Consider the following 14018-nt stretch of genomic DNA (forward strand, 5'->3'; position numbering starts at 1 on the left):
GCCTGTCAGATGGGGCTGCTCCCCCTCTGACCTCTGCCTGTCAGTTGGGCCGGCTTCCCCTCAGACCTCTGCCTGTCAGGTGTTTAGGATGATATATATTACTATACACATAGGTTGCCCTCACAGACGTGTGTACCGTGTCATACATGTATCTGCACGGAGCGGCTGATCACGCCACGCCATTATCACTGGTGTTTTCTCTGCTCTTTTGTGTAAAAAGCGCGCACTTTTGTCGGTAACAGCTGTGTCTCAAGCCCCGCCCCTCATAATTAAGTTCATGTGGCTCCTCCTTCAGTCACTCTCATCCAATCATCTTTCAGTGCCGGTAACCCTGTCTTACTCGTGATTGGCTGAAGTTTTCCTGGCGCCAAATGCAAACCTGATATAAATAAGCGGCGCCTGAGGTCGGCGGGCTCATCTTCCCCTGCTCTGTACACACATCCTCAGCCGCTTCCCGCCGTCACCATGCTGTCCTCCCGTCAGCCATTCTCTGCTGTCAACGAAAACGTCTCCCCAATGAAGCACCTGTCGCTGGGTGACAAGGAGAACACGGTGAGTGCGCGCTCCCGGCTCTGCTGTATCCAATGTATAACTCTTATTAATTACTTATCTTGCTCCTTGCAGCCTCCATCTCTCAGCAACACCCGGATCCTGGCCAGTAAGACCGCCCGCAAGATCTTCCAGGAGGCTGAGACTGAGCTGGTGGTAAGTGCCAAACCTGCAGCTCCAGGGCGACCACAACTCCCAGCAGTGTGTGACTGTACGCAGTGCAGCATGGGGGTGGTGGATTACCCCGGGAGGGGCCCTATCCTGGCGCCAAAGGGGGTGGGGTGGTGACGGCTTCCTCCCCGCCAAATTTCACCAGAAGCCTCTGGTCTGCTGTCATCTTTGACATGGAGGGGGGTTAACTGCAACTTTTCCCCGGTTAATATATTTACAATCTCTCAACCTGTGAATGGTTAACTGCATGTCAGACTCTAGCCAGCAACTCTGCCATCACGCCACCCCTCCAAAAAATCAGTGGTTTATTCCTCAACTCTAAAGGCACCATCTCACTGCAACAATTTTGTTGATCAGCCCCCCTGCCGGGATCGCTGCAAGAAATCTCTGGACATTTCTTTGGTCGCTGGCCAGCACGCATCGCTGTGTGTGACAGCAGGAGACCAGCAATCAGATATAAAAAAAAAAGTTATTCTCACCTTCCGATGTCCTGCACAGCCATCCTGCCTCTCTCCATGCCCCGGTCCCAGTGATCCTTTGCACGAATGACCGCTAGACTTATCCCTCGAGACCGTGTCATTCGTGCAAAGGATCACTGGGACCGGAGCGTGGAGAGAGGCAGGATGGCTGAACGGGACGTCGGAAGGTGAGAATATATTTTTTATTTTGATTCTATTTTTTACAGCGATGCCGGGTGCTCGGCTTGCGTGCTCAGGTGTCAATAACTCCACCCACCTGCCTCATAAGCCCCACCCACTTTCTGAGACCCAATTACATTGCTGAGTGGGCAGTTACGCCTGCTGAACGCTGGGATTCTGCACCCAGTGAGAGCCAGTCAAGGATTTTAGTGGCTCTCACTGGGGTGCCGGCTCCCATCATTCGCAGCAGGGAGCCGGCTGTCGGATCGTTCACGACTGACGCATCACTAGTAAGGATCCAATATCCATGAATCTTACCAGGCTGCAGCAGTCTGCGTACCTTGGATATTTAGCAAAAATGGTGCTATCCCCTCGGGAAAATAGCGTGGAGTCCCCGTAACTTTGTTAACTAGCCAAGGAAGTTGGCTGGCAAGGCCCTTGCATTTTGGCCCTCACCAGCCTAAAAAGGAGCCTGCAGCTGACCCCCAGTTGGCACATCTAAAGATGCGCCATTTGTGGCACTTTACCTAGCTCTTTCCACTTGCTCTGTAGGGGTGGCAAGTGGGGTAATATTTGTGGGGTTGATGTCACCTTTGCATTGTCAGGTGACATCAAGTCCACGTCTTAGTAATGGAGAAGCGTCTATAAGGCACCTCTCCATAACTGATCCTATAGTTATGTGGTAAAGAAACACAAAGCTGACATAAAGTCCTTTAATTGAAAAAAATGACACTCCTTTAATAGATATTAAACCATTACCTGCTGCATCACCTGTTCCACTGATGCCCCCATCTCCTGGAAGAGAATTAAAATAAAACACTTTAACATACCTGTCTGCCAAGAAGATTTACCTACAAGTCAAGCTCTGCTACATCTGGATGCCTTTGGCTGAACAGTGGCATGCCACCATTCAGCCTGACATCCAGAACACGGCAGCGTTCGAAGTTGATCATAGGAGATGTCCCCGGTGGTCACGTGCACTGCAGTTCTCGTGGTCAGCTGATCGTGAGAACTTGGCTAGTGACCGGAGGTAATCCCATCCCCAGCGGTCACATACACGGCAGTTCTTGCGGTCAGCTCATCGCGAGACTTGCAGTGTACATGAACTTCTGGCTGTGGCACAAGGCACACCTTTATTTAAATTAGTACACATGCGTAGTAAGCTGCGTTCCCACACTTAATACGCATGTGGCTTTACTGCATCTAATTAAATCCTATAGGTAATTTACGCTGCGCAACATAGATATGCTGCGGTCTGGAAAGATGCACCTCATGTCTGTTTACGCAGGGAAGCTTGAGATGTCTCTGAACGCATAGTGGAGATGAGATTTCTTGAAATCCAATCCACTATGCTGAAATCCCATCCACTATGCTGTAACATCTGGATGCTGTGGGTTTGACGCTGAAGGTGTATGCAGTGTCCAACCTGCAGCGTTTACTGATCGTGGGAGCAATATCCTAAGGCTATAATCACATCCTGGTTTTGCATGTCTTTTCTGCACCAAAAGCCAAAGTGGTGGCAAGAAAAATGCTGTGTACAACTTATTCAAGTAAAAAAAAAAAAAACCACACTGAATCATCCTGGTGTCTTGTGGTGGGGGGGTGGACAAAATGCAGCAGGGCTTAAAACACGTGGGAAAGTGCTGCATGTGTGTGGAATCCCCCCCCCCCCCCCCCCCCATTCTGCCTTGCTGGTACTGTATAAGCCAAATTTTTTTTTTTTTTACACAAAAAAATACTATGATGCCATGGTCAGTATTTTGTAAGTCGAAATCAGGAGTGGAAAAATATTACAAATGCGTCACCACTTCTGCATTTATCACCCACTCCTGGCTTTGGCTTACAAATATGGACTCTGGGCTTGGAGTTGGAAACTTTCCTCAGTAACCACCATTTTTTGTTGCCCCATGATGTATTCTGGTGTCAACTTTACATTGGGGTGACATCTTAAATGGGTTTGATGGCTCACATGGAAAGTACACCCTGCTTAATGGTGACCTGTCATCAGGCTTTCCTTATAGGTTGTTGCTATCCTGTTTTGCAGCCTTTTCATCTATCCCTAAGGGTAAGTGCACATGTTGCCGATTAGGCTGACTTAGCCCTGTGGTTTCACACCTCTACAATGGAGGCGTAAAACCGCTGCGAGTTCCGCACAAAGAATTGACATGCTGCGGTTTCAAATCCGTGCGGAAAAACCCCAAGCATGTGCAGTGTCTTGTTCATTGATTTTTAATGGTACTGTACACCGCAGCAGAAACTGCTGTGGATCCGCAGGGCCAAAACCGCTGCGGATCCATTACAGGCATTGTATGTCACTATGGCAGCGCCACATTACTTTAGGGGAGCCAGTCACATCCCCACATGATCTAAATCTACAAGTTAAAGGAGTAAAACTGCCCCATTAAAATTACAGGATGTCAATTTTAACTTCAGTCGCCACTCAGTACATAATGACCGGCAGCTGTAACTACGTCCCAGCACTGACTGACATCCGGGCTCCTCACTTAATGTACTGCTGAGCTGGCTGTCAGTCAGCACCAGGGTGCAGTGGCCTTAGCTGTGCCTCTTATTGAAAGTTGGAGGCTGCCAGGAGGAATATTGTTAACTTTCTCCTGTTATCTGGGATTACAGTGAAGATTGTGGGCAGCTTTAGTATGCTATTGATCTGTGGGTCATTTTTTTTTTTTTTTTTTTTTTTGTAAGGAAGGCAGTGGTTAAATGATTGCACCCCAGCTCATTTCCATATCAGGAGTGGAGTATTGTCATCTGCATGACTGGCTGGTACTGTGCACATGTCCAATTTATTAGGACAGGTTCATGATGCCTGATTGTCTGGTCACGTTTGCTAAAGCTCTTTGAGCATGCATCTGTCGTAAGTTCTGCATCATTTGAACTGCTTTAAAGTAATGTTCCGTCTTCACTCTTGTATCTGGAGGTTGGTGTCTATGGGGATGTCGCACCTTATCCTATTCTAATGATGCCGAGGCATCACAATACAGAAGTGAGTAGAGCTGGAACTGGTTAATTTTTTTTTTTTTTTCACATTTGAAACAATCGCTGACACCTGAATGAGGCCTGAATGATTTCATTTTGCTTGCCCCCCCCCCCCCCCTTGTATCGGTTGGAAAATGCTGAGCAAAAAAATGCCTGTGTGAATGAGGTTCTGTGGCTATGTAAACTAGCATGCATTGAGCAGGTCAATGTTGACTAGTCTAGTTGTCTTCTGATAGATCTGTATATCTGACAATGGACTGGACTGCATTACTTGTGACTTGGTAGATCCTGGTACCAATGTGTTTTCTCAGCTCCTTGGGTCACTGCAAGTCTATGGGGTTTAACAGCATTTTGTTACTTCTAGGTGAAGCCTAAACAGCAGCGCATTGAAGATGAGCCTCTCCTGAGGGAAAACCCCCACCGCTTTGTCATCTTCCCAATCAAGTACCACGATATCTGGCAAATGTACAAGAAAGCGGAAGCTTCCTTCTGGACTGCAGAGGAGGTGAGAGCAGTGGACAATGAATGGCATGTCCTCAATATTGCACCAAAATGTCCACCATTACTGTGTCCATGATCTGATCTACTGAACCCTGTTCTCTGTAGGTGGATCTCTCTAAAGATCTCCAGCACTGGGAGTCCTTGAAGGATGAAGAGAGGTTCTTCATTTCTCATGTATTGGCTTTCTTTGCTGCTAGTGATGGCATTGTAAATGAGAACTTGGTAAGTGCATGCTGAGGAATGTTCAAATGCAAAAAAAAATTGGTTAAGAGAATATAAATTTATGTAACCTAGCTAATCGAATACTGCACTGGCTCAGCAGCAATTCGTCAGTCACTTAAGGGCAAGAAAACATGGCTAAAATATTCTCCGTAATCTGAGATTCAGGACTATTTAACTTTTTACAGGTTGAGAGGTTCAGTAAAGAAGTTCAAGTAACTGAGGCTCGCTGTTTCTATGGCTTCCAAATTGCTATGGAGAACATTCATTCAGAGATGTACAGTCTCCTCATTGACACCTACATCAAGGATTCAAAAGAAAGGTATGTGTATATTTAAAGGGGGTTATTTGGTACTATTTACCTTTACACTGAACCTAAGGACTAACAGAGACCACCCCTGTTGGAAAATCTGCAGCTTCTGCGAATATAAAGTCGATAGAAGCTGGTTCTCCTCTGCTGATCAGATGTGACGGATGCTGTGCTGAATGACAGCCGGCTCAGTGCTACCTAACTGCAAGAAAGTAGCTGACAATTGGCATGACGCCCTGTCAACAGTAGCAGCTCTGAAGAGCTTCTCTCTAGACATGAAGTGGCAGAGTGGTCTTTCAATCAGGTGCTGAGTAGAACAGTTTGTAACTTTACCTGCCTGATGGTTCTTAGGCCTGTAGTTAAGAGGTCCCCAGGTATTGCCTTTTTAATAGCTTGTTGCTGGCAGATGGGCTCACACGACTTCCTGAAAAGGTCTAAAATCTTATAGGTAAAGTCTCTATAGGAGTAATGCAATCTGCTAGCATATTCATATTCAATATTTGTTCGTATGTGTTTGCATACTGGGCATAAAATACATGCAAAAGTGTTTACATTTAATGGACTTCTTGATTCTTTCAAATGTGGTCTTTAGTATGCTACATTGTGAACCCACCTGCCTCAATAGTGCAACAGTGTTCGCTGTAGTTACTATGCCCTCTTTCACTTTAAATGGGGGTATATTGAAGTTTCTAAACCTTTTATTAACTTGCTTACAGGGAGTTTCTCTTCAATGCCATTGAAACTCTGCCATGTGTGAAAAAGAAGGCTGACTGGGCGATGCGCTGGATTGGGGACAAGCAATCCACTTATGGTGAACGTGTTGTGGCATTTGCTGCGGTGGAAGGAATATTCTTCTCTGGATCATTTGCTGCAATCTTCTGGCTGAAGAAACGTGGACTCATGCCTGGTCTGACTTTCTCCAATGAACTGATCAGTCGTGATGAGGTAGGTAATATTCTCGACCACAGAAGAGCTTGTTGCGTTACTTTCCTCTGTGCTGGGTAACATGCTCTGTATCTGCTCTCACAGGGTCTTCACACAGACTTTGCTTGTCTTATGTTCAAACATCTGGTGCACAAACCATCGGAAGATCGTGTCCGAGAGCTGATTGTTGATGCTGTCCATATTGAACAGGTGTGTATGGGAACCGTAACTGGGCAGGTATACAAGAACTGCAAAATCTCACTGTAAAAACTGATCTGTCTTATTTAGCACCGATGTTTGTAGTAAGTATTGATAATGTTTCCTCCTAAGGCTGCTGTGAAAATAACCCAGCTTCAAATTTTCCAAATCTATTCTGTGGCATGTACATCCAGGATAACATCAGTGGGATCAGCTACCCCTCCTGACCTCCATGAGAAAAGCATCAGGATTTGCCATTTCCAATGGCTGATGCTTTTGTTTAGTGCATAGATGAGCCACAGCAGCTCTTAAAGGATAGTTTAGCATTGTGGCTAAACAGACAGATGTAAAATGTGTATAGGGTTCTTGCATTTTGCAGGTTAAAAAGACTCAGCATTTTAATTTGTATAGAGACCAAATCACAATGAGGTTACTGTAAAACTCAAAATTGATCAGCAAAACATCTGAACGATAATTGTATGAGTAACATGCTGGAATACCTTTCTCGGAAAAAATTATGTATGTCAGGCTTTTTTTTCTTTTTTTGTTTAGTTGATGTGACTTAATTGCACTTCTTTCAGGAATTCTTGACTGAGGCGCTGCCTGTAAAGCTCATTGGCATGAACGGCGATCTGATGAAGCAGTACATTGAATTTGTGGCTGATCGTCTCCTGCTGGAGCTTGGGTTTAACAAGGTAAGTGCAGTATTCTACAAAGCTTTTGTCTGCAGCCTCTGGTTTAATATATATATTAGCTGAAGAGTCCAGTGCTGCCCGGGCATATTAACTAACTGGTTAGTTATAACAAATTATAATTATCCTCCATCTCATAGTCCCGTGACCATATGCCCATCACACATCCTCCATCCCATAGTTCCATTCCCATATACCCATCACACATCCTCCATCCCATAGTTCCATTCCCATATACCCATCATACATATTTGCCATCCCATAGTCGAGTGCCCATATACCCATCATACGTAGCCTCCATCCCATAGTCCTGTGCCCATATACCATTGACATCACCATGGCAACCGTTATGACATAAACGTCCCCATTGCAACCTATGATGAATCAGCGTCGCCATGGCAACTATTGTGACATAATGAGGGGCGGGGCTTGATACACACACACACACACACACTCTTCGCCATTATGTAGATAGTTGAACTGTAACGCGCAGGGTTAAAATTTCACCTCACAACATGGCTTAGGACACTCTCAGGGTCCAGATGTGAGTGTGCCAAATTTTGTGGCTGTAGCTGCGACTGTGCGGATGCCTATGCCGGACACACACATCAGCTTTATATATTCCGCAGCGCATTAGTTTTAAGTTTCAAAACACAAGTCATAAGTAACAATACAATAATTAAAGCAAAATAAGACTACCCTGCTCGTGAGAGCTTACAATCTACAATGAGGTGGGGGAGATACAAAGTACAGGTGTGTATTTACAATAATGGTCCAGCCGTCGTGAGGGATGGATGGAGATGGTGAATGGGCTACACACACACACACTTACACATGACTTTGATTAGTGAATGTAATAGGCCGGTCTGAACAAATGTGTTTTGAGGGAGCGCCTGAAACTATGCAAATTGTGGATAGTACTGATGTCTTGGGGTAGAGCGTTCCAGAGGATATGAGCAGCACGGGAGAAGTCTTGGAGTCAGGAGTGGGAGGTACGGATTAGTAGTGCAGAGGTTAGTCGGAAGTCATTTGCAGAGTGCAGCGGTCGGTTAGGCCGATGGACAGAAATGTAGGGGGGGGGGGGGGTGCTGCACTGTGGAGAGCTTTGTGGGTGAGAGCAAGTACTCTGAATTGGATCCTATAATGAATGGGTAGCCAATGTAAGGACTGACTAAGAGCGGACGCGTCCGAATACCGATTAGTCAGATGACCCTGGCTGCTGCATGAAGTATGGACTGGAGAGCGGATAGTCGAGTGACGGGGAGGCCAATTAATAGAGCGTTGCAGTAATCCAGGTGGGAGTGAATCAATGCTAGTGAGGCTTTTTTTTTTTTTTTTTTTTTTTTTTTTTCCATGGTGAGAAAAGGGCGGATTCTAGAGGTTATTTAGGTGTAAGCGGCAAGAGCAGGCAAGAGATTGTATATGGGATGTGAAGGAGAGATTGGTGTCAAACAACACCCAGACAGCGCGCCTGCTGCTGGGGTGTTGTGGTACCACCCACAGGGAAATGTCAGATTTAGGGAGGTTAGTAGACGGCGGGAGCAGAAGTTCAGTTTTGGAGAGGTTGAGTTTCAGAGTGCAGACATGATGTTGGAGACTGCGGACAGTCACTGTGAAAGCGGGGGTAAGGTCGGGGGAAGACGTATATAGTTGTGTAATCAGCATAAAGATGGTACTGAAAGCCAAATCTGCTGATGGTCTGTCCAATTGGGGCCGTGTAGAGAGAAGGGGGGGGGGGGGGGGCAAGGACTGAGCCCTGAGGTACCCCGACAGCGAGAGGAAGAGATGACATGGAGCTAGCAAACAAAACACTGAAGGAGCGGTCAGAGATAGGAAGAGAACCAGGAGAAAGCAGTATCCTTAATGCCTAGTGACTAGAGCCTAGAGAGTAGGAGATGGTGGTCATCGGTATTGAAAGCTGCCGATAGGTCAAGAAGAGTGAGCAGAGTGGTCACTGTTACGTTTTGCTGTCAGAAGGTCATTGGTCACTGAGTGCAGTTTCAGTTGAATGTAGGGGGCGGACGCCGGACTCTGAAGGGTCTAGAAGGGAGTGGGCAGAAAAGTAACGGGTAAGCTGGGAGTAAACTAGGCGCTCCAAAAGTTTAGAGATGAAGGGGAGATTGGAAACTGGTCTGTAGTTTGTGCAGGATGGGTCGAGAGCGGGTTTCTTTAGTAATGGAGTAACGATGGCGTGTTTGCAGGAGGATGGGAAAATGCCTGAGGAGAGGGAGAGATTAAAGATTGTAGAAAGGTGGGTTGTGACAACTGGAGAGACTGGAGGAGATGTGAGGGAATGGGGTCGGTATTGCATGTAGTCGGACGAGAGGAGTCTGGAGACTTCTGTGATGGGATCAAATGTGGAAAGTGAGCCAGGGGAGATGCAGGAAGGGATGGGAGTCACAGCACTTGGTGGTTGGGAGCAGATTTCCTGACGGATATTGTCTATTTTCTGTAAAGTGGGAGGCCAGGTCATCAGCACAAATGTCTGATAGGGGCTTGTGCTTTTGGCCTGAGGAGGGAGTGAAAAGTGTCAGTTTCTTGGGGTTGTTGGCTAGTGAGGAGTTCAGGGTGGTGAAGTAGGTCTGTTTGGCGAGGTGAAGGGCAGCATTATAGGTTCTTAAATTTGAAGTGGATGAAGTCTTCTGGTGTGTGGGTTTTTCTCCATGGGCGTTCAGCTTTAGGCTATGTGCACGCTGTGGTTTTTGCTGCGGTTATTGCAGAACTGCTGCGGCTGACAGTGTACAGTAGCATGTTATCCTATGGGATTTACAATTTTCTGTGCACATGCTGCAGACTTTTCACTGTGGAAAAGCTGCGGTTTTGAATCCGCAGAAAGAAATGACATGTCAATTCTTTTCTGCGGATTCTGCTGCAGTTTCCCATCGCCTCCATTGTAGAAATGATAAACCGCAGGCCAATCCGGAGGTAAAACTGCAGGTCATTTTACCTGCGGTTCAGCAGATAAAAAAAAAAAATAAAAAAATCTGCAGACCAATCCGCAGCGTGTGCACATAGCCTTACACTTTGTTTTAAGGAGGGGGGGGGAGGGGAGAGGAGAGAATGTCATAATGTAAATGACACATGCACACAGCTGGGGTGGTCCAAAGGTAACCTTTTCATTCCAAGTCTCTACTTAGTGCCATATTTTAAGCTATTTTCTAATATATACTTGCATTAAAAACTTCCCATCCTCTCCTAAATCTATTTATTTTCCCCATAATTCAGTGCATGCCAGGACTCTAAAATGAAGCGTTATCCAGGGGCAGAGGCTGCATTCACTGCTGTAGCCTCTGCCCCCTCCCTGACTCAAAACATTATCAATGACTCTAGCTTCAGAGGCTGGAATGGTCACTTCTCTCAACTTTCACAATGACTGCACTCTGGCAGCTTGGATAAGTAGTAACAAGACTGCAGCAGAGCATGTTGTCAGAATACTGTGTGCAGAGACCAATGCTGGCCTCGCAAGTGGCATCAGAGGTCTCTGCACATTGGCTATTGTGACACTGCATCCTGTTGCAGGCTTATTACTGCTGATCTAACTTTCAATAGAGCACTTTGTATATGTTGCTCAGGGACTAGCCCAGCCTTCAAACCACTCTGAGCTTTTTTTTTTTTTTTTTGGTGCTTAGACAGATATGAAATTTAGAATAAGGCTTGTGCTTCTTAATTTGCCTGTCACACCAGTGGAGTTCTGGTTCAAGAGGGGAATATGAAATGCTGCTCAAATTGAAAGAAAAAAAAAATCATTTTTAGTGGTCACTTTATCAATTTTTTACTAATTATTTACTTCACATTTTCAGATCTTCAAGGCAGAAAATCCTTTTGACTTCATGGAAAACATCTCCCTGGAAGGAAAGACAAACTTTTTTGAAAAGAAAGTTGGAGAATATCAGAAGATGGGAGTGATGGCAAAAGCAGCAGACAATAAATTCACTCTTGATGCTGACTTCTAAATGGACTAAATGTCTGCGGTGCAGTAAGATTGAGGGCATTTCATTAGGGCTGTCCCTATTCTGCCACATGCAGAACTGGCGCCTGTTACAGTGACTATAAGCTCAGATTGTTCATATGGAGGCACATATAATCTGGATTTTTCACACATGCTTGTTTACAGAAGTCAGCATGTGCAATTGTAAAAAAAAAACAAAAACACTCATGGGTACAATAGGTTGTACAGCTTGGAGTATGTATTATAAAGGGTGCTGTGTACTCTGCAGGGGAAGAGCAGCTGCATAACAGTAACTATTTTTAGTGTAAATGTTGTGGGTTTTATATATTTTAGTCTGAACCTGGCACTTTAAATTAAAGATTTCTTTTAAAAAAAAATTTTTTTTATCTTGACCGCTGATTATGGCACAGTTTAGGACATTCTACACCTCATGCATCAATGAATAGATACGGTTGTGCCATTAAATGATTTCACGTAGACCGTGTTGTACTGTTCTTGCACTCGGCTGGAAGACTTGTTAATATACATGGGTCACCCTCCCAGGGCTGCGGGGTTACTTGGTACTGGGCCGGTCTCAGCGGGTGGTGTCACAGCTGCTGTGGCCCTGGGTGCCCAAGTAATGGCAGGACAATGCTTATGGTGGAATGTAGTTAATGGAATAGTTCCTGAAGCCACCTGTGGTGTTCGGCAAGTGGGATGTTAGGCCGACGCTGCAGACAGATCCTCTGGGACAGATGGTGTGGTGCAGCAGTGATGTTATAGCACTCCACAGGCAGGGCTGTCGTCCCAGGGCAGAATAGGTGAAGTGACACTTAGATGGCGTAGTGTCAGGCGCAGAGGATGCAGCAGTGCCAAGCAGGCAGACGCAGGAAGGAATTTAGTACACGAGGGCATGTAGTTCCAAAGTTTTACTCAATCTGTAGTGCCCGTTTCTGTGCCGTGTCCTCCGGGTCAGGGACTCCATCAACCTCCAGGCAAGATGGAATGCTCCCTTCCAACACTCCGCCAACTTATGTACCTTTTCTGAATGTCTCCTCTATAGCGCCTTTTAAGTGTGAAGATCTCCTAGTACTGAGTTACACTGGAGTTCCTCCTGACAGATGTTCCCAAGAACTCTACTTGTACGGCAGACAGCTGTAGCCTGCTTCGGGGACTCCTTACTCCTGAGTCCCGGCTCTCTATCCGTGTTGCTGTTGTGCCCCCAAGTCTTAGATGGGAGTAGTGCATTTACAGCCCACTACTCCACCCGTGTCTGCTGCAGAACCATTAGTGTCCATACAACCTCGGGGATCGGGCCCCAGCCTTGCGCTTAGAACTTATAGGCAGGGTTCTCTCCTAACCCATGTCCTGTGTTCCCTTTTCTCCTATGTTCTGTACTTGTCTCTTTCCTATGGAAGCTCAGGCTTCAGTTCAATGTCTTCTTTCCTTTCCTGTGCCAGCAGACCCGGGTCACTCAGGCCTGCTGCAGCACGCCTTCATCCCTCTCTCGGGGATCTCCACTCCTCTGAGTGGCTTCCTTCTCACTGACCTCCTGTCACTGTCCTGTAATCCTAAACCGTCCCACTCTTTTATGTATCATCAACTCCACCCACCTCCCAGCACGTTTAGTGTTCCGAGCAGGGAACCACCAAAGGTGCTCTGCCTCTCTAAGCCAGGAGCCGCAATGGGGTTTTGCTGAACTACTCTACTGTGTGGGGTGCGAGTGTTGGAGCATGGTCAGGAGTTCCCACCTTACCTGGATGGTGGGGCACCACACCTTAGGAGAAGGTGCAGTACCTCTGTGGTGACTGAGCTTCAGGGGTGCCACATACAGGCTTACAACTAAGGTGATTTGAGGTTGACACTTTCAGAGGAGCTCTATGGTTGGTCTGTGCAGTGCAGACAATAGATTTGTCTTTACCTAACATGAAGTATAACAAGTACAGTAAGTTGCCTCGTTGCAAAAAACAAACTAAACCAATTATGGTATTGGCTATAATGACCACCAGGGGTCACAATTGTTAAACTTTTCTGCCTAGTGCCATAGAGTTCAAAATACTATCTGATGAGAAAAGCTCTAAACTTCTAAGTTGTTGGGTTTTTATTTTTCTTTTCTTCCAAATATTAAATGTAGGTAACACACCAAAGTCAAGAACTAGCCACCCTGCATCCTCTTTTTGAAATGTGCTTCACAAAATGCACTTATTCCAGGTTTTGTAACATCTGGTCTGCAAAGGGTAGGTTGCAACAAACAACTCTGAAGCAATGGGTTTATATAAAATCTTCCCTAATTGGCTGCCCATACCACTTGGCTCCTGAAACACCACTCAAATGACTGACAAATACTCATTGTGCTTAGAAGGCCATCACATTCTGCAGCACTTTACATAAAGTTCCTGTCTGTTCTCCCCATGTGTTATACAAACACCTTGCAGATGTTCTTGGTGGGATTTGACCCCAGCGCTGCAAAGCAACAGTGCTAACCACTGAGCCACCATGCTGATAATGAGTAATGTGGGGTTTCTGAGGTCTTTATTTGGACTCCCATGACAGCACCACAAGAGAGGGGATCTGCCCTTCAGGAACAGGAAACCTACAGCTACAAAAGGGTGGCACCTCTCCCACGCATCAGTTGGTTTTCTGTTCCTGAGGGGTCGGGGGACATTGGGACTCCAAAGCTGAGACATCGCCTAACCAGAGGGAGCTGTTGGCGATTGAGTTGGCAGTTAAAAAACTCATTACGTACCTACAGGGTCATCGTGAGGATCCTCTCGGACAACCAGGTAGCAGTAGCCTATATAAACACCAAGGTGGAACACGCTCCGAGGCCCTGATGCGGATAACACAATGTCTATTTCAAATAGCTGAGAGAAATTTTCAATCTTTAACTGCGC

General features: G+C 46.1%; 1 protein-coding gene across 1 annotated transcript; it reads left to right on the forward strand.

Annotated features, from left to right (window-relative positions):
* Window positions 1-397: 397 nt before the first annotated feature.
* Window positions 398-11522, forward strand: RRM2 (ribonucleotide reductase regulatory subunit M2). The gene is made up of 9 exons (XM_073568215.1): window positions 398-552; window positions 625-705; window positions 4717-4857; window positions 4959-5075; window positions 5261-5394; window positions 6099-6327; window positions 6412-6516; window positions 7086-7199; window positions 10997-11522. Exons 1-9 carry the CDS (start codon window positions 466-468, stop codon window positions 11147-11149), a joined length of 1161 nt encoding a protein of 386 aa, XP_073424316.1. The 5' UTR covers window positions 398-465; the 3' UTR covers window positions 11150-11522.
* The last annotated feature ends 2496 nt before the right edge of the window (window positions 11523-14018 follow it).

This window comes from Dendrobates tinctorius, unplaced genomic scaffold (genome assembly GCF_039654945.1).
Source record: "Dendrobates tinctorius isolate UK_male_01 unplaced genomic scaffold, ASM3965494v1 ptg000021l, whole genome shotgun sequence".
In the NCBI taxonomy this organism is placed as follows: Eukaryota; Metazoa; Chordata; class Amphibia; order Anura; family Dendrobatidae; genus Dendrobates; species Dendrobates tinctorius.